At 34.2% G+C, this 21,689-nt stretch overlaps 2 protein-coding genes across 2 annotated transcripts; one reads left to right on the top strand and one right to left on the bottom strand.

The window, feature by feature from the left end:
• Window positions 1-3,849: 3,849 nt before the first annotated feature.
• LOC127128735 (ribulose bisphosphate carboxylase small subunit, chloroplastic 2-like) lies at window positions 3,850-4,747 on the top strand. The gene is made up of 3 exons (XM_051058117.1): window positions 3,850-4,061; window positions 4,145-4,279; window positions 4,366-4,747. The coding sequence occupies exons 1-3, from the start codon at window positions 3,885-3,887 to the stop codon at window positions 4,594-4,596; spliced, it is 543 nt and encodes a 180-aa protein (XP_050914074.1). The 5' UTR covers window positions 3,850-3,884; the 3' UTR covers window positions 4,597-4,747.
• A 10,236-nt stretch (window positions 4,748-14,983) lies between these two features.
• Window positions 14,984-16,011, bottom strand: LOC127128732 (ribulose bisphosphate carboxylase small subunit, chloroplastic 3-like). The gene is made up of 3 exons (XM_051058114.1): window positions 15,769-16,011; window positions 15,559-15,693; window positions 14,984-15,472 (listed from the first exon to the last, which is right to left on the bottom strand). Exons 1-3 carry the CDS (start codon window positions 15,943-15,945, stop codon window positions 15,242-15,244), a joined length of 543 nt encoding a protein of 180 aa, XP_050914071.1. The 5' UTR covers window positions 15,946-16,011; the 3' UTR covers window positions 14,984-15,241.
• Between the last annotated feature and the right edge of the window lie 5,678 nt (window positions 16,012-21,689).

Genomic DNA, 21,689 nt, shown 5'->3' with positions numbered 1-21,689 from the left:
CAACAAAGTAATTGATGAAAACACTGGAGATCAAGTTGATATTGATGTTGAGATTGAATCGTTTACCAGAAATGATCAAGATGAGAATAATATATCAAATGATTCATATATTAGAAATGATCATAATGAGGGTATTTGGATCAATCCAACCGTCCGTGTTGTTAAGAGACATGTAAAACATATTCCAACCAAGAAAAGAAAGAGAACTTAGTGAAAAAGGTACAGGTCAAATGATTTTAATTGTTTTCTTTATTACAGGTAAAATGACTTTTATGATTTTAATTGTTTTTACATTTGTCATCTGATTTTAATTGTTTTCTTTTTTACAGGTAAAATGGCTATTATGAAGTCAATCATTCGTGCAAGGGGCAAGGGATGCTCGAAAGTATCAATTGATATTTGTTTACATGGAGATGCTCTATTATCGTCAAGCCTCATTCGCGTAAATGATGATGCTGGATATTTGAAAGTATCCCTCTACGACAATGGAACATGTCCATCTAAACATATATCAATTCTATCTTCAAAAGATAAGGGTTCAATGTTGGCAAGTTACATTGGTTTCCTTGTTCGACAACGTCTGATTTTAATTGTTTTCTTTTTTACAGGTAAAATGGCTATTATGAAGTCAATCATTCGTGCAAGGGGCAAGGGATGCTCGAAAGTATCAATTGATATTTGTTTACATGGAGATGCTCTATTATCGTCAAGCCTCATTCGCGTAAATGATGATGCTGGATATTTGAAAGTATCCCTCTACGACAATGGAACATGTCCATCTAAACATATATCAATTCTATCTTCAAAAGATAAGGGTTCAATGTTGGCAAGTTACATTGGTTTCCTTGTTCGACAACGTATTCCGATTACATGTGATAATTGGAGAAGTCCGGACTTGAAGGCTGGCAAAGAAAAAATATGGTCGGAGATACAGGTACTTACCATATATTGTTATATGTTTTTTGTTGCATCAACTTTGCAGCCCTGTATTGTAGGCAGAGTTTAGGACTTCTCAAAGTTGATTTCTTGTTACTTTGTCGTTCATAAAATACACCACTAAATTCTCTGCGTTTAATTTTTAATTTTTTTTCATCAGGCTTGTGTCTCAATAGAGGATGGGTATCTACCTAAAGTTACTTTTGTAGTGGTCCAAAAGAGACATCACACCCGTCTCTTTCCTGTCAACCCCAAAGAGACCGATAGAAGTGGAAAAATTATGCCAGGTTTTTTCAATATATTTCTCAACGCAGCTGGTATATATTATCATTTGAATTTATCACTTTTTGCTGATTTTGTTGTTCTAAATTGTCAAAGGAACCGTGGTAGACACCGGCATTTGTCACCCTAGGGAATTTGATTTTTACCTTAACAGCCATGCAGGAATTCAGGTAATATTAGCTATGTCATTTAACTTTATGCCATTGTTTACTATTTGTTGCTCAATCGCCTTTTGACAGTTCTGTGTTATTTGCATTTGGACGTGTTCTTTTTGCAGGGGACTACTTATGCTGCCATCTGTTGTTTTGGTTGAGCCTTATTTTGTATGGATGTGCGATAGAACTACTAGACAACTTTTGGATATACAGAACATGTTTGCCACCATGGGTGGATGGGCGTTTTTGTTTAGTATTGGTTAGAACTACTAGACAGCTTTTGGATACAGTGGTCACTGGGTGTTGGTTGTTATGTTTTATTCTCTTAATTGTAGTACTTTGAGAATATGTTGTTGTATATTGTTGATCAAAGAATCATATATTAATGTTGTATATATGGAGGATTAATGTTGTATATAAATGGATTCATGTTGTATATATCAATGGATTAATGGTGTATAACATTGGATTAAAGGATGAAATCAATATGAATTTTACACTTTTGCAGCATGCGAACAGGTTACCAATTAAATATATATCCACTGTTTTTCAAACAATTTTTTTTAAAATAACTAACACTTTAGAGAGCGCTTTGTCCAGAAAGTGCCCTCTAAACACTTTACATTGACAACTTTAGAGGGCGCTTTTTCCTGAAAGCGCCCTCTAAACACTTTACATTGACAACTTTAGATGGCGCTTTTTCCTGAAAGCGCCCTCTAAACACTTTACACTGACAACTTTAGAGGGCGCTTTTTCCAGAAAGCGCCCTCTAAGGTGTCCCTGTATGGACCACTCCAGAGGGCGCTTTTTTCTTAAAGCGCACTATAATGTGGCCACTTTAGACAGCGCTTTCTCCAGGAGAACAAAGCGCTGTCTTTACCTATGCCAGCGCCAGATTAGAGGGCGCTTAAAAGCGCTGTTATAGGCCAAAATAAGCGCCCTCTTTTCCCTTATTTGGCGTAGTGCTTCCACCTTATTTACTTTAGGTTATCACTAATCAGACTACTCTCTTTTTATCAAGAAAACTGTTAAGTCTCTTACTGTTATTCTAATTTATGTTGGTGATCCCATTCTTGTAGAAAATGACTTAGCTGAATTTTCTCACATTAAACATATCTTAGACACAAAGTTTAACATTAAAGATCTAGGACATCTCAAATATTTTCTTGGATTTTAGATTACTAGATCTTTTAAAGGAATTTATTCATGTCAAAGAAAATGCAGTCTCCACTTATTACATGATGCAGGTCGTCTTGCAACAAAACATGCATCCACTCCCATGCACCTAGGATGCAAGCTGGATATGGCCAAGGAACATATTCTTCTTGACTCTTATGAGTTTAAAAGTCTCATTGATAAATCATTATATCTCACTCATTCTAGGCATGATATCATATTTGTTGTTTGCAGGTTAAACCAATACTTCACGACACCAACCAATATACTTGTGCTAGAAGGTATCAGGATCCTCAGATACATCAAGAATGCTTCTGCTATGGAACTTCATTTCAAGCAGAATTCAACATTGGCTATTACTGGTTTTACAAAGTCAGACTAAGGAGCATGTCCAACCACTATAAGGTCTATAATAGGATTTACCTTTTTCCTTAGAAGCACTTTAATCAACTAGAAATCAAAGAAGCAAAATGTAGTGTCTAGATCTTCATCAGAAGTAAAGTATAGAGCTTTAGCAAACACATCATGTGAGACACGATGGTTTCTATACTTGCTTCAGGATCTCTGCATTTCCCATACCTCGTTCATGACAAATTGCAAACCAACCTCGTACATTTGATGCCCATAATTTCTGAAAACCAAGTTGCATACCTCTTCACCAAAACTCTTCATCTTGGTCTCTTCTCCTCTTTTGTTCACAAACTAGGAATTATTAACTTTCATTCTAATTTATAGGGGCTGCTACAACTTAATATATTTTTAATTATTTTTATTCTCTTAATTTCCTTTTTTTCTATTTGTTTGTCAGGTAGTTGAGATATTTGGGCTAATCTATTAGAGATAGTTTCTCTAACAAACTTGTAACTTTGGGTCTATATTAGCTAATGATTCATCTTATATTTTTTCAAATGAATCATTAATAAAACTTTCCTCTTTTATTTAATTTTTTCAATTCAGTTTCATCATCAAAGCAAATGTTTCCCTGCCATCTGTTTGTCAACACTAACATCTAATGTACTTATCTCATTAGTTTAATTATTGTTTGATCATGTTTAATCCTTCTAGTGTTGTTAGTTTTTTCAGTTAGCTTAATGGGCATCTTACACGTGGCATTATCCTATTGGTGGCAAATGATAAGGTTAGGACACACAACTTTTCAATCTTGTGTGGTTAATATGGCTGCAAAGTTTATCATTTCACAATCTAACAAGATTGGTACTAGGCAGTAGCTAATTACCACAATATTAAGACCATAATATTGGAAATAGATAAATAAAAACATTATATATAGCAAGTTTTAGCAGAAGCTTTGCAATTCATACAGAAGTGAGAAAAATGGCTTCTATGATATCCTCTTCCGCTGTGACAACAGTCAGCCGTGCCTCTAGGGGGCAATCCGCCGCAGTGGCTCCATTCGGCGGCCTCAAATCCATGACTGGATTCCCAGTGAAGAAGGTCAACACTGACATTACTTCCATTACAAGCAATGGTGGAAGAGTAAAGTGCATGCAGGTGACAGAAACATATACATATATATATATAGTTGAATATCAGTAATGATTCAAGTTTGTTAACCGTTTATGTTGAATATTTAGGTGTGGCCTCCAATTGGAAAGAAGAAGTTTGAGACTCTTTCCTATTTGCCACCATTGACGAGAGATCAATTGTTGAAAGAAGTTGAATACCTTCTGAGGAAGGGATGGGTTCCATGCTTGGAATTTGAGTTGGAGGTTTCATATTCATTCCTTTTTTCAATGATTATATAAATACTTTTGTTTGAAACCGTAATGAGTTGATTTTGACTGTTTGGTTGCAGAAAGGATTTGTGTACCGTGAGCACAACAAGTCACCAGGATACTATGATGGAAGATACTGGACAATGTGGAAGCTTCCTATGTTTGGTACCACTGATGCTTCTCAAGTCTTGAAGGAGCTTGATGAAGTTGTTGCCGCTTACCCTCAAGCTTTCGTTCGTATCATCGGTTTCGACAACGTTCGTCAAGTTCAATGCATCAGTTTCATTGCACACACACCAGAATCCTACTAAGTTTGAGTATTATGGCATTGGAAAAGCTGTTTCTCTTGTACCATTTGTTGTGCTTGTAATTTACTGTGTTTTTTTTTTCGGTTTTTGGTTTCGGACTGTAAAATGGAAATGGATGGAGAAGAGTTAATGAATGATATGGTCCTTTTGTTCATTCTCAAATTAGTATTATCTTTTCTTCTTCTTCATTGTTTTGTGTTGAATTTGAAATTTGAAGTAACAAAGGAACTAACAGTATGATATTAAGGTGCAGTGTTATGCAACTGTCATAACTTATTTTCATAACAGCAATTTTTTCTCTTTTCATAATGATCCTGGTCCTATGAATTTTCAATATAGAAATACATGGACAAGGACAAAAGCTCAAATTAGTCTATTTTTCATGATTGTTTCACAACCAATTGCATTACTCATTAATGCATCTGCTTCTACTTCCTATAAAGAAATAGGAAGCATACACATGAGTTTTCACCTTTGACGGGATCAATGGATATGAGTGAGGATACTCAAACCATCTACTATACACTCACTCTTACACTTCACCGTGTTTTTCTTCTTCTTAATAGGCAATGATAAAAAATTGACATAATTAATCACTTCTCAGTTAAATTGACAGAAGTGACCAAACTGGAATTTAATGTTTTTTTTTCTCAAGAAATTGACGGAAGTGACCAAATAGGATAACGGAAGTAAAGTTAAAGGATTAACTTGTAATGTATTTTAGTTAACGGAATAAAGCGGAACATTAAATTAAGTTAAGTGACTACAATATGTATTAAGCCTAACAAATTCTAGATTATTCAATTTCTCACTTACTAGTAAATATTATTTCGTTAGCTTTAGGGTGGGAATAGGCCAGAACAATTAATAGGGACCTATGACCCATCCTACACAGGCCCATACCAGGGCAAACTTTTTGACAATTTCTTAATGCATCCTATAAGTTTCTACTACACCATACGAATTTCCACAAATAGCCTTTATTTCCAGAGATGCATCTTCGGATGCACCCCAACATACATTCAAGTAAGACCATTCAGAGTGACGCCCTATTGTTTGGTTTATTTTATTTCGGAGATGTATCTCCGAAAATTTCATGTAGTTACATTTCCGTAAGACAGACACATCAGTACCAGATCCAAAAACATATATAAGTTCAACATAAAATGTGACATTACACTTCAATATCCAGGTGGACGCTTCAACATCTTCAGAATATCTTCGACCGATCTTGAAATCGTCGCTTCCAACTTGAGCGAAACTTTTATTTCGAAATGGAAAAACGTATTCCACGTAGCCTTTACATCCTCTTGCGTCTTGAGCTAAAATTTGCTAAACTCAATCTTCCCTCCATTACCAATCGACGGTGAATGATACTCGAGATTCACAATCTTTCGATTGTCTTCATAAGGTAGGAGATAATGGATTTGTCTTTGATATCTTTGAGGGAGGTGAAGTCATTGAGCTTGAACATGCACCCATGTGTAGAGTTGGATAACAAGGTATTTGCGACATATCGGTCAATGTTTATTTGTGATATTTTAGACATTTTCAATTTGTGTGAAATATAACATAAGAGCACCTTAATTTATAGAAGTCATAGATTAATATGGACCACTCAATGACGACTGACATGCTGATTCTGAAGATATATCTTTGGAACCGCACCCTATTATCTTGTTCCGGAGATGCATCTCCGGAACTTCTCCTGAACTAGTTTCAAAACAGAACCCTAAAACAAAACATGTTTTTTCATTTACGAAAAACACAAATATTATTACAGGGAAGATAAAAAATGCATTAAGACAAAATATGAATAATTGGTGAATATGTAACACTTTATTTATATTGAGACACAATTGTATACACTTATTTGTCCGGTAAAACAAGAAATTAAAACGAATCGAAACATATGTCGCCGGCTAAATCTATTGGTGGTACCCCCTTGGACGTTTGTGCATTTGATTCTTTTTTAATGTTGTTCAATTTCTCGAATTCTTGCATCCTTTCGATAAAATGATTCGTCCAAATCTCGACTTTTATGGTTGAATGAGTCGTCCACTCAGGTGATGTAAGTGGTATAGAGCATCCCGGTTTCAAGTAAACTTGAATAAAATGAATTGATTTTGAAAGCCACCAAATACACATGGTACGATCATTTGGATTTTGACGTGGGACAATGCATAGTGGGAAAAAGGTTTCTGAAAAACCGTAGTGTGTAAGATCAATGCACACCTTATCATACACACATGCTACGAGGTGACTCATTTCAGAGAAGCTCATCAATTTTTCCTTCGGTGTCAGACCACTAAGGCAAGGAACAAGAGACATATAAACTTCATCAAATTTTTCTTTATTTTCGTGCAACTATGTGTATGATTCTTTATGGTCTTCAACTCTTGGATAAGTTGATGGCAGACAACTGTATGACTATCTTCTCTTTTACTGAGTAAAGCTGAAACGACTCTAACCTCAATTACCGTCCCCCACAATATTGACGATCCGCTCGATATATTTGTGCATAAAAATTGATATCTCGTCAATGAATGGAATCTTTGGCGGAGGCGGCATCAGAGGTGGTTTGCTAATGCAAGCTCCCTTTGACAACACTCTTTTGAGATTTTGGAGTTGATGAGTCTGGAAAAACTTTGTCAACACGTTCAAAATATGAAGGAGATCGTGTAATCGAATTGTCATTCGGTGTAGGCTTCATTTTCTTCGGAGCACCTTTTGTTTTTACCGGTTGGGAGGGCGGTTTCATGCCAGTGGTTTCCGGATAGGCAATCTTCCTCAATTGTTCTAATGAAAACAATTACAACATAACAACATATAAGCGCTACTGCTGAAGACATAACTAGAAATCAAACACAGACAACTTTCGGAGATTCATCTCCAGACAAGTTCATCCTCGTTCTAAAGATACATTTCCGGACACGACGCTCTTTTTTTCTATAAAAAAAGCATGATTAATGTGAGCAATACAGAGGAAAATGAATGATTTTTACTTGAAATTTTATCTTCTTTTGCTTCTTATGATTTGATGAATCAAAAGAATGGAGATTTGGAGTGAAATATGGATTGAGAATAGAAGGTTTTCTGGGGAAGGGTTTGGTTGAAAACCAACTACGACAACAATGGTTTGTGTTATCATGCAACTTCTTCTTTTATCAGATATTTTTGGAGATGCATCTCTGGAAATATCTGACATACAAAGGTTATAGAAAATTTCAAAATTTCGGAGATGAATCTTCGGAAATTCTACTGAACTGGTAAATAAATAAGGTATTTCTTAAAATGTTCCAGAGATGCATTTCCGAAATAAAAATAACCCAACTTGTAGGGCGCGTCTCAGAATGACCTTTGTTGAGTATGCAAAAGATGCGTCCGGAGATGCATTTCCGAAAACAGGGGGCATTTTTGGAAATTCGCGTGGTGCAGTAGAAACATATAGAGTGCGTTAGAAATGCTCAACTTTTTCTTAAATAGAAAATGCCTGAGTTTTTTTATAAGCCTATTTACCTAAAAAAGTTGGGCCACAAACCGTAAAAAGTCTTTTAAGCCTACCAGACCGACCTATTTAAATAAAAATAAATAAGTTTATTATTATTATATTGTATTTTGTACTTTGAATTAAAATACAAAAAATATTAATTATCTTGAAGAACTTAAGAAAATAAGTTGAAAAAACCTTATGAACAATGTTATAAGTTGTTTTCAAAAGTTCTCTCAAACAAATAGTACCACCAAACTTATGCTAATCGGTAAACTTAAATGAGTCAATGAAAATAAATATTTAGTCTAATTGATCTTTAATTGTTTAGTCTATTTAACATTAGTTGGATTTCTTATTTATAAACGTTCAAATGAAATAAGTTTTTAAGTAGGCTACTTGGCCAATCAGACATTCGAAAAAGGCTAAACTCAGACCTAAAAATTAGTTTATGATAGACTACAAGGTAGACTTAGGATTTGAATTTTTTAGTAGGTCAAGCCCAGGCTTGACAAAACCTAACTTAACCCGACCTATTTCCACCCTCATCCAAACCTCTTTCACTAACGTACCCTATTCTCAAATGTTACAGCTTAATTTTGTTAAGAAATCCTAAATAGGTAATGATGCATGAACAAAAACAATGGAACCATCTAAAATATATAACCCACAAATTTAAGATCCTCTAGCTATAATCAAAGCACCTTGCGAAGTTTTCAACATTCCACGTTCATTTTTAGTGTAGTTTCCTGAATCATTGAACTTGCTTATAGACAACGAATTTCACTTAAGCTAGGTAACATACCTTACATTGCATAGAAGGAACTCACGATCATTGAAAATTTGAAGTCTAAGTGTACCAATACTATGAAAGTTGCAAACCTTGTTGTTACCGAGTCGAAGGACTCCATCTTTCTTTCGTCTCAAAAGCTTCAAAATATTCTTTACTTAGGCACATGTGATAAAACATCTTAAGCCCATGACCTAACTTATTTTGTCTTCACACTCATCACCACTACTGCTCTAACATTATCATAACCATCCTCATATGAGACAACCACAATTTGAACAAAATCATCTATGTCTCCAATCTCGAAACAAACCTTATTGAAATAACTGATTTGATGAAAAATGAAGCATTTTAACTCCGAATCATATTTCTCTTTTGGTTTTCTCTACTCTCACTCCTTCCTCTTAAAACACTCAAGCCTTCAGCATTATCGTCAACTATCATCTCTTTCATCTTGGTCAACTCATTAATTCAGATGGCCAATTTAACCTCCTCCAAGGTGATAGTGTCTTCTTATTATAAATAAGAGCATCCTTGAAATTCTCAAAGAGTCTGGATAATGAGTTCAACATTGTGGAATCTTGTTTTGTAGGTGATATGCCTTCAAAAGAATACCAACTTTTGATGAAGATAACTGATGATGACAAGTCAAGTACAAACAGTTAAGCAGTTAAAGATGCAAAGCAAATAATTAGGGTTTGTTGGACTTGACTATCCGGTGATGGCAACCAAATGGAATATAACTCAAGTCTTATCTCAAGTAAACTCAAGCAAATGTCTTTAAGAAATAAAACATTCGACAAAGTCTTAAAGTACAAAATAGTTTTGCCTCAATTAGTTTGAGTGAATACTCTGTAAAACATAAGTGAGTTCTCATATCCAACAATGTATAGAGAATGATACACCATATTATGATTGGTGTTCCCCTATAAGGGAAGTGTTTATCAAGAAATCTTGATAAAAAGAGGTATACATCATTTTAAGGATAACTTAATCGGACAACTTTGATTAACCCTTAAAAATGATAAATTTAATTTTGCTCATGTAAATAAAATATTTTCTAACCCAAAAGATGAGTATCTCAAGTGTTTTTAGAAATGAGGTGCAAGTAAGCTTAACATGGGTGTAGAAAAGCAACCAAATTTAGCCTAAGACCCAAAAATGCACTAAGTAGACTTAACTATGTAAGCCCAATCGAGTAGCAAACTAAGACACTCGATTTGAATAGCTTGACGTGCAAATTTTCAAATCAAATCCAAGCCAAACTTTTGCCTCAACCAAACAAAATTCCTGCTTGATGAAGAACATACAAAACCCTGAAATATCTGGTGAACCAATTGATTGGAGCCCCTAGCCAATGGATTGAGATACACAATATGGAATTTTTTTTATTTGATTTTTAATAGCACAATCTTCATTGAATGCTTTCCAGGAATACATGATCAAATCTTCAGAAGGCACATTATAAATAGGTATGCTTCCTTCACTATTTCTTGCATCTCAAAAATTCATACCTTCTTACATCCTTTCTTGTTAGTTCCTCAGCCATAAGTAGCACCATGGCCTCCTCAAGCCAAAATCTCATAGAAACACCAAGAAGAAATATGTTCACCACGGGTTTGATAAACCGCAAGCAAGAAGAGAATATGACAATTATAGCTAAGAAAGTACTTTAACCTTGGTACATGGAACCAAGTCTCTTTAAGAGCTACAAGCCTTATAACCAAATTTATTAAGCTTTCCTCAAATATCTCTTCACCCAAATACTAGATATGACCTTCCTAAACTTAGTAAGAGAGTTATACCTAAACCTGAAACTTGTAGAAACCTCTTTGAGAACATCTATAAGAGGAGTGGAAATCGCAATTCACAAAGATCATTTTAGGAGAATTTTTGAGCTGTCAACTGAATAGATATCATACACCATTGATAAACCAATATGCTTTAAAAACATCAAACACTCTATTGTCATCAACGCCTTTGTCATCAGGCCTATGGAAAATAAGAAAGTCCCCTTCAAATACATTCAACTGAAGCCAAAATTTAGGATCATATCCCCCACTACCTTCTCACTAGGATCCTCTTCCCAACGATCATAAACCATGTGTATGTAGTTTGGGAAGATGTAGTATGCTTGTGGCTCCTGACCAAATAAATTTGAACCAATTGGGTAGAAGGAATGTTCAACCACATGATCTGATGCAAAGAAATACCATCCGCATGACTACCCTATGGACCAATCATCACAAGACTCCTGGCTACCTTCAACATTAACACCATGGAGGAAACAGAAGACTCAACAAACCATAAAATCACCTATACCATCCTTATAGAGACTATAGTTCATATCAAGTATGGATAAATAGAGGAAGACTCATCATTAAGGGAAGAATGAGAAGATGAACACACTGAGTATGTCAAAACCTAGCCGAGGACATGAAGAAAACCATGGCAATTAAAGGTGATGCTTATGAGATCAAATGATCTCACTTATATGTTTTTTTGTTTACCAATCTGTTATTTATTTTTTCTCAATATTTCAATTCTGCAAATTTCATTCTTGTACTTTGAATTCTAAGAATTTTATCTTCAATGAATAAGACAATGTTTCTCCATTCTGTTTAATTGCCTATGTTTGCATATTTATACTTTATGAAATTCATCCTTACCCTCCTTTTTCATTTCAACAAAGGGGGAGAAATATACTCTCAGGGGGAGTAGAGTATATTCTCTATTTAACTCACAGGGAGTTAAGTTACTCCAAACACATATGTGTTATTTTATTTTACCACCTCCCTTGAGAGATGTGTTGTCATCATAAAAAAGGGGGAGAATGTGAAATCCTGTTTACAGGTTACATGCCTTTAACAAGGACAACAACTTTTCATGATGACAACTCAAGTATTAGCGGTTAAAGATGCAAGTCAAAGAATTAGGGTTTGTTGGACTTGACTATCCGATGATGGAAACCAAATGGAATATAACTAAAGCCTCATCTCAAGTAAACTCAGACAAGTGTCTACAAGAAAGAAAGCATCCGACAACATTCTGAAGTACAAGAAAACCCTGCCTTGATTAGTCTAAGTGAATACTCTTTAAATCATAAGGGCGTTCTCGTAAAAGTGCGTGGCTGAATCAGACACACACAAAAATATTTTTTAAACTGGTTTTTCTCAATAAAACATTTCCAAAAATATCTTGAAGTCGTGTCAGATAAGTTCGAAGCTGTCTGAAAAGATCTGGACAAATTTTTGTGTTTTCTAATCGATTAGCACTTTATCCCAATTGATTGAGAGAGTTCAAAAATTATCCCTAAATGATTAGGACCTCATCTTAATAATGGATGACAACTAGATATCTTTTCTTACCATATATAATTCAATAATCGATTATTTCTGAGTCCACCAATCGATTGGCGCATGTTGTCAATCGATTGGCAAGTCATAAAATGCATTAAAAATTATTTCCTTTTTAAGACAACCTCAAGCTTATATATAAAAGTTCCTTCTCTCATTTCAAATAATTCAGAACCGTCTTTCATTTCATACCTCTCTCTCTCTCTAAACTTTTGTTTTGTTTACTTTCTCTCACTAAGAGTTTAGCCAAAGTGCTTTTTGAGAAAATCCTTTTGCAAATGAGGAAGTTGTAATTCTTGAAGGGTAGATTTGCAAGTTAACTAAGAAACTTATGTTTATACCTTGGTTGAACATTTTATCCTATTAGAGATTGTTTATTTGAGTTAGAAGCTAAACCCGTAAAAAAGATTTGGTTTGGGAATTGTGTCATCGAATCCTTTTTTAGGTTAGAAAGCTCAGGTCGTGATAAAAGCTTTCATAGATTCTTGGTTAGTCCGTGGTAAAACCAAGTTAAGGTTAAAGCTTAGCCCAATATTAAAAGCTTTCTTAGGTTAAAAATTAGCTTGGTATTAAAATCTCATAGGTTATTCGTTACCCCAGTATAAAACTAATGTTAAGATCCGCGATCTCATCATCGTATCAAAAGTTATCCCAATGCTCTTTTAAAAGCTTGAAGACTAATCACTCTAAGATTCTCGTGGAAATGAGACTAACCACTTCCATCTTACATTTGGAAGGAAGACTCACCGCTTTACTTCATACTTTGATGTTTGCTTGGAAGTTAAATTCAAACTTCATTTTTCCTTGTATAAGGGGGTTCATGAGTATAACCTACTAAAAGCTCTCAAGTTTATTTGATACTCTCAAGATCAATTCTTGGGGAGATGAGTAGGTATGTTTCTTTGTTTAACCAAAGCTATATAACTTCTGGTGTTATCTCTTTTCCTTTAACTCTTTACTTTCTGCACTTTATATTTTGCAATTTTATTTTTCCGCTGCTTAATATTAAAACAATTTTCAAAATATTTTTAAACTATGATTTTAATTTCAAAATCAAGTTTTACTGAAACACGTAATTCACCCCACTCTCTTGTGTGTGTGAAGTCACATATCCAACAAACACGACTAAAACCTTGTTCTCATCACCAACTTGTTCACTTTAATATTTTGCAAGTCATCAATGGTCTTTCTAAATTATGTCAATTTCTTCGCAGTAGATTCGCTCTCTACCATTTGAAATAATAAAGTTGTTGCTTCAGACCCAACCTGTGAGGAAAAAACTTGATCATAAAATGATTCAAGTTTAACCCACATCTCCATCACAATCTTCTCCCTACCGACTTCCCTTTGGACTTATCTGTGAAACATAAGATATTATCATTCTTGGTCTTATGCATCATCTCGGTCTTCTTTGCTTGTGTTAGGCATGCATACATCAATGTTTCACCTTTCAATGCTTCAACACATTTTTGTTGATTTAAAATTGCTTGCATCTTCACTTTCCAAAACAAAGTTGTTGTCTTTGAAAAACTTCTCGATATCGCATTTAAAATTTATGATGCTTACTTGTAATCTTAATCCCCTTTCCCTACGGTAGACGCCACATATTTTGAAATTGAAATGTCAGAGGTTAAACACACCAAGAAAAATAATTTGTGAGACAAAGAACATTGACAACAAAATAAATGACCTCAAACAAAAATTAATTTGTCAAATAATGTAAGCAAAAAACCACTAGAAAGAGACGGAAATAAAAAATGAGTACACAAAATTTGTTTATCCAGTTTGATCAAACCGATCAATTATGGGAGTAAAAACAATTCTCTGATCCACTATAATTCAAGAGATGTTATAAGAGATTAAATAAAAAACAAGAAAATAACATACATGATTCATAAGAATTTATTCTATTTTATACTCAAGTGTTTCCTAATAACTATTTCACTATATATATATATGAATTATACCAACCCAATTTGTGATGAAGTGTTTTTAAATCTTGTTAGATATGTAAGTTATATTTTATTCATACTACATAATTCATTAAAAAACTATCATCATTATATTAATTTTAGAATATATGATTCTCGCAAACATAAATACATTAGAATGTGTATCTTGTTTCGTGATAATGATTAAAAACGATCATAATTCACTAATACTCAATCTATCTATTTCCTATTCGTGCTTTCTCAAAACTCTTTCTTGATGAGTATTTGGTACATAAACTATTATAGAAGAAATATTACCCTTTGTTCAATTATCGTGTTTGACTCCAATCAAGTCATCACTATTTATAGATGTTATTCATATCTCCTTCACAATAATACTTTTTCTTTATAGATATTATTCATCATCATTCATATATAATAATACGTTTTCACTTTATTTAAATAACATTTTTCACTTTATTTGAATAATACCTCTGAATAACACCCATTCATTTTATTTGAATAATTCCTCTTCATATTATTCTAATAACACTCTTTCACAAGAGTTATATAATCTTATTTTAATATAAACAAACCCCAACATATTTAAACTTAAGTTAGGCTTATTGCATGAGACTAGTGTAATCTACAAAACTCTACAAAACTGACAGATGTTTACAACCTTTTCGATGTGTTTTGTTAGTCCATAAAAGATGAAATTGGCAGCAATAAAAATTGTCATAACTTTGCATAATCAACTGCAAATCCATGAGTATGACTATAATTATAAGGCAATGATTAGAATCTGACAAGGATTCTGGTATTTCAAGAAAAAAGGTTTATTTTTTATGATAAGAGAGCTTCATCAAGTCAATTACAAATATGATTCGAAAATTACATAAAGGAAAGTTCATAAATGTCTAAAGCACAAGAGGACATACTTGTGTTCAGAAGGACCATATCATTGATTAACTCTTATCCATCCATTTGTATTTTACAGTCCGAATAAAAAACACAGTAAATTACAAGTAGAACAAATGGTACAAGAGAAACAGTTTTTCAAATTCCATAATACTCAAACTTAGTAGGATTCTGGTGTGTGGGCAATGAAACTGATGCATTGAACTTGACGAACGTTGTCGAAACCGATGATACGGACGAAAGCTTGGGGGTAAGCGGCAACAACTTCATCAAGCTCCTTCAAGACTTGAGAAGCATCAGTGGTACCAAACATAGGAAGCTTCCACATTGTCCAGTATCTTCCATCATAGTATCCTGGTGACTTGTTGTGCTCACGGTACACAAATCCTTTCTGCAACCAAACAGTCAAAATCAACTCATTACGGTTTCAAACAAAAGTATTTATATAATCATTGAAAAAAGGAATGAATATGAAACCTCCAACTCAAATTCCAAGCATGGAACCCATCCCTTCCTCAGAAGGTATTCAACTTCTTTCAACAACTGATCTCTCGTCAATGGTGGCAAATAGGAAAGAGTCTCAAACTTCTTCTTTCCAATTGGAGGCCACACCTAAATATTCAACAATAAGAGTTAACAAACTTGAATCATTAGTGATATTCAAATAGATGTATATGTTTCTGTCACCTGCATGCACTTTACTCTTCCACCATTGCTTGTAATGGAAGTAATGTCAGTGTTGACCTTCTTCACTGGGAATCCAGTCATGGATTTCAGGCCGCCGAATGGAGCCACTGCCGCGGATTGCACCCTAGAAGCACGGCTGACTGTTGTCACAGCGGAAGAGGATATCATAGAAGCCATTTTTCTGACTTTGTTAGTTCTTGTGGTTGAATTGCAAAGCTTGTACTAAAACTTGCTTTATATAATGTATTGATTTTTCTATTTCCAATATTGTTGTCTTAAAATTGTGGTAATTGATTGCTGCCTAGTCACAATTTGTTGGATTGTGAAATGATAAACTTTGCAGCCATAGTAACCACACAAGATCGAAAAGTTATGTGTGTTAACCTTATCATTAGCCACCACTAGGATAATGCCACGTGTAAGATGCCCACTAAGCTAACAGAAAAAACTAACAACAGTAGAAGGATTAAACATGCTCAAACAATAATTAAACTAATGAGATAAGTACAGTGTCTAATACTTGGTGAGGATTCTATGTTAGTATTCACAGATGGCAGCAGGAAAGCATTTGCATTTGCTTTGAAGATGAAACTGAAATGAAAAATTTAAATAAAAGAGAATTTTTTTATTAATGATTCATTTGAGAAAATACAAGATGGGTCATTGGCTAATATAGACCCAAAGTTACAAGTTTGTTAGAGAAATTATCTCGAATAGATTAGCCCAAATATCTCAATTACCTAACAAACAAATAAAAGAAATTAAGAGAATAAAAATAATTAAAAATACATTAAGTTGTAACGGTCCCCACAAACTAGAATCTAGTTTATGAACAAGAGAGGAGAAGAGACAAAGATGAAGAGCTTTGGTGAAGAGGTATGCAATCTGGTCTTTAGAATTTATGGGCATTAAATGTATGAGTTTGGCTTGCAATTTGTCACGAACGAGGTGATAGTCAATTTCAATGTACTTCATTCTTTCGTGGAATAATTCCTATTGTCACGAAAGATAGTGATAGAGTGTGTGTGGGAAATGCAGAGATCCTGAAGCAAGTATAGCAACCATCGTGTCTCACATGAGGTGTTTGCTAGGACTCTATACTTTGCTTCTAATGAATATCTAGACACTACATTTTTCTTTATTGATTTCTAGTTGATTAGACTGCTTTTAGAGAAAAAGGTACATCCTATTATAGACCTTCTAGTGGCAAGTGTTAAATATTGCTTGAGATGAAGTCCCATAACAGGAGCATTCTTGATGTATCTGAGGATCCTGATACCTTCTAGCACATGTATATTTGTTGATGTCGTGAAGTATTGGTTTAACCTGCAAACAACAAATATGATATCATGCCACGAATGAGTGAGATATAATGATTTAAAAATGAGACTTTTAAACTCAATAGAGTCAAGAAGAATAGGCTCATGACCATATCCAACTTGCATCCTAGGTGCATGAGAGTGGATGTAGATTTTGTTGCAAGAAGACATGCATCATGTAATAAGTGAAAACTACATTTTCTTTGACACAAAGAAATTCCTTTAAAAGATCTAGAAATCTAAAATCCAAGAAAATATTTGAGATGTCCTAGATCTTTAATGCTAAACTTTGTGTCTAAGATATGTTTAATGTGAGAAAATTCAGCTAAGTCATTTTCTACAAGAATGAGATCACCAACATAAATTAGAATATCAGTAAAAGACTTAATAGTTTTCTTGGTAAAAAGAGAGTAGTCGGAGTTATATTAGTGATAACCTAAAGTAAATTATGTGGAAAAGATAACTTCTGGCTCCACTGACGACTGACTTGCTTTAAGCCATATAAGGGTTTGTTTAACTTACAGACATTGTTAGGAACCTTTAGGCCGATGACACTTCATATATACTTCTACGTATAAATCTCCATGGAGAAAGACAATATTTATGTCCAATTGGTGAAGATGTCAGTTTAAAGACGAGGCAATGGATAATAATAATCTGATAGTTGTCATTTTTATCACTGGACTAAAGGTTTATAAGTAATATAATGCCTCAGTTTGATTGAAGCCTTTGGTTACAATTTATGCCTTATATTTCTCAATATTTCCATTGGCTAAAAATTAAAGTTTGAAAATCCATTTTCAACCAATGACAATCTTATTTGGGGGAAAAGAAACAATATCCCAGATTTTAGTTTTAGTGGGAAATGTAAGTTCTTCTTTGTTGGCTTGTTTCTAATTAGGGTGTAATAACATATGAGTAAGATCAAGGTTCTTTTAGGATAGAAATTTTTAAATTTAAAATTCTATGATTAATGGACATGTTATCATAGGATAAAAACTGAGAGATAGGGTGAGAGATGTTACCTGAATTGAATGAAGAAGGGGTAAAAGAAGTACCTTGGAGGAGAGAGCAATGATAGTCTTTAAGATAAGTAGGAGATTTGGATAATTTGTTAGATTTTCTTAAAATAAGATGGTTGGTTGATTGGGTTGGAGCGGCAGATGTGTTGTCTGGACTTTTGTTGTCAGTTTTGGTTGTTTGAGTTTGAAAGGGATAAGTGTCATTGGGACTGTTAGTGGCATGTTAGTTTGTTGAGTGTGATGAGGAGATGTGTTGTAGGGACTCTTATTGGCTATGTTGTTTGGTTTAGTTTGAGGAGGAAGGGTGTTGTTGGGACTGTTATTGGCAGAGTGAAGGGGAGTTGGGTCAAGGATAAGTGTTGGAAGAGGAGTGAGAACATAGTCATATGATTAGGGTGATGAATAAGTAAGAGAATAATATTGGTTGGATATTGGTTATAAGTGTAGGGGGAGATGTTCTAAAAAAAGGTGGTATCTCTAGATATAAATATATTTTTACTATGAGTGTCATACAATATATGTCATTTTACCCCATGTTTAGTACCTAAGTAAATACATTTTTGAGACCTAGGGTCATGTTTTGTTCTAGTACGCTTAGAACGACAAGCAAAAACAAGGTAGCCAAAGGTTTTCATGCGAGAATAATCAGAAGCATCACCAAATAGAATGTGGTAAACCCTTTTTACTAGAGACCTATTATTGTTAAGCTATATGATTTGCTTCATAACTCATGTACATGATTTGATCATTTAAAGGACCCAATGAAGGCGACTAACGTAGAAGGTTACTCTTGGGTAGACCCAAAATATCTGGGAACACTTTCCACCTATACCCAAGTAGCTAAGTTGGACGTGACCTCCTTCGAGGTGGGGACTCCCTCTAATTGGGAAATATCAATAATCCCCACAGACAATAGGGTGTGCAACAAATTTGAAGCGTGTTCCATCCCTTTTTATGACTACTTATTCAAGAAGTTCGGTGTCCAACTTCCATTGTCTGCCTTTGGAAAAGATGTTTGGGATCATCTTCGCATCCCTCCCTCACAACTTCATTCACATGCTCGGGGCTTTGTGAGGGTTTTCCAGTATTGGTATGAATATCAGGGAGACATGGGCTCGACATCTACCAACCTCTTCTTCCGCCTCTTTAAGGTTAACCATGTCTCAAAAGGATACGAAGGTTACGAACTAGTTTCTCTTCATCGTGCCAAAAATAAATCTTTGCATGTTTATATAGATTGCTTATAAAATTTCAGGTCTGAATATTTCTTGGCTACTCCCATTGCTCCCCTTACTCTTGCTGAATTCTGCATTGTTTCGACCCCTTCTACAGAGTCGACAAGGTGTGTCGATTTGAGGAGACGACCATGGTCTCCAAATCAAGAAGACTTATCATCCTCAACATTAAATTTTATAACATCTAACATAGTTTGTTTAAGAGCTTCCATTTGTTTTTCAGTTTCTAAAACTTTGGCTTCTGAGTATGAAAATATTCCTTTATTTGAATCCAACCTTTTAAAAGCTTATATGGCTTCACCATGTAGATTTTCAAAAACAATTTGTAATTCAAAATTATACATTTTAACAATAGGTTCATATTTAGAATGACTTACATTCTTCTTCTTATGATGGGCGATAAGGCAAAAATTTATCGTTTCATCACTTTCACATGAGCTACCTTCACTTGAGGATTCACTATCACTTTCCCAAGCGATGTATGCTCTTCTAGGCTTGCTAGATTTCTTGTATTGACCCTTTTCTTTATCCTTTTTAAGTAATGGACAATTCATCTTATAATGATCGGCTTTTCCATAATTATAACATGAACCTTTAGATTTTTCTTTCTTATTTTCATCTTGCTTTGAGGAATTTGATTGTCTTCTGTATTTGATGAGATTCTTTTTAGAGTGTTTCACTCCATTTCTATTAATGTACTTATGGTACCTTTTAACAAACAACCCTATTTATTCATCATCTAAACACTCATCATCACTAGTTCCACTATCATCTTGCTATTTAGTATTGGAATTAGAATTAGAAGCCACTAGATCAATTGACTTCTTGTCTACCTCATTTTCTTTGTTCTTTTCCTTCTTAATATTCTTCTCATTCTTCTCCAAGCAAATGAGATCTTGCTCATGTTTTTCAAGCTTACCAAACAAAGTAGTCATGTCTAATTTCAAGAGGTTGTTAGCTTCCTTGATTATGGAGACCTTAGGTTGTCATTCCCTATTAAGACATATTAAAATTTTATTAGTAGCAATTTCATTGGAAACTGGCTTACCAAGTGCATTCAAAAGGTTTACAAGATAAGTGAACTTGTTTTTCATATCGGCAATGGTTTCACCATGCTTCATATGAAAAAGTTCAAACTCTTGGTTCAAAGTATTGATTCTATCTTACTTCACTTCATTTATGCCCTCATGAGCAACTTGCAACGAGTCCCACATAGCTTTAGCGATTGTACAATGAGAAACACAATAATATTCATCAACTCATAAAGAAGAGATTAGAATATTCATTTCTTTCCAATCACATAACCACCTTTTATCATCATTCGCGTTCCATTGTGCTTCCGATTTAGGTATAACAACACTATCCGCATTGGTCATGGTAATTTCAAATGGATCATTTTGGATGGTGTTCCATACATTTCTATCAATAGAATTGATATGGACAAGAATACAATCCTTCCAATAACCATAGTTTTTGCCATTAAAAACAGAAGCTTTATTATACACCACTTTAGGTTCGGGAGCCATAATCAAATAAGTGATTTCGAAGCACAAGATAAATCGGTGCTCGTGATACCACTTGTTAGACGAGGGAAACGATCTTGGGGGAGGGTGAATAGATTGCAAATAAAATTTTCTTCAATTTAAAAAAACTATTTTAAAAATTATTTACTATGGCAAGTGAAAGCAATTCCGGATTGACACTCGTCTAGACCAAACTGTTACCGGAAGAATCAAATATGTGTATTAACCGTAACAAAACGTATTGCAATAATGAGAAAAATGATCAATATATTAAAATAACGTTTGAACAATGTCACACTTTGATAACCAATTTTGAATGAAATAGGAAAAAAAATCGAATAAGACAATTTATCAAACACTTGGTATACGATAAACACCAAGCTGATTTTCCTTTGTGTTAATGATATGAAAAACCAATTACAATTGTTTAGATTGAAATTATCTTACAAAACAGTTTGAAATACTTCAACACAAACAAAAATATCAGTATATGAAATTACACACTAAATGAATTATCAAATTGTAGAGAGAGAGAGAGAGAGAGAGAGAGAGAGAGAGAGAGAGAGAGAGAATACACAAGGATTTGTTTATAAATTTCCCCAATTGTCCTCACTATAGGTACGCTTGCCCCTAATTCCAAATGGAATTGCGATATTCAATTAACCTTTGCAAATATTGTATACAAGAGAGAAATAATAATCAGGGCCCCAAACCCTAAGTTTAATGTTGATTTTATCTTCTTCTCTTCCCTTGATCTTAAGCAAGATCAAGTGACACAAGATTTCCAATTGATCCTCCGGTTACCGCTACTCCTTTCTTCAA

This window comes from Lathyrus oleraceus, chromosome 3 (assembly GCF_024323335.1).
Source record: "Lathyrus oleraceus cultivar Zhongwan6 chromosome 3, CAAS_Psat_ZW6_1.0, whole genome shotgun sequence".
NCBI classification, from domain to species: Eukaryota; Viridiplantae; Streptophyta; class Magnoliopsida; order Fabales; family Fabaceae; genus Lathyrus; species Lathyrus oleraceus.
Note: the sequence above shows the minus strand (reverse complement) of the source record. Positions and strands in the feature narration are given on the sequence as shown.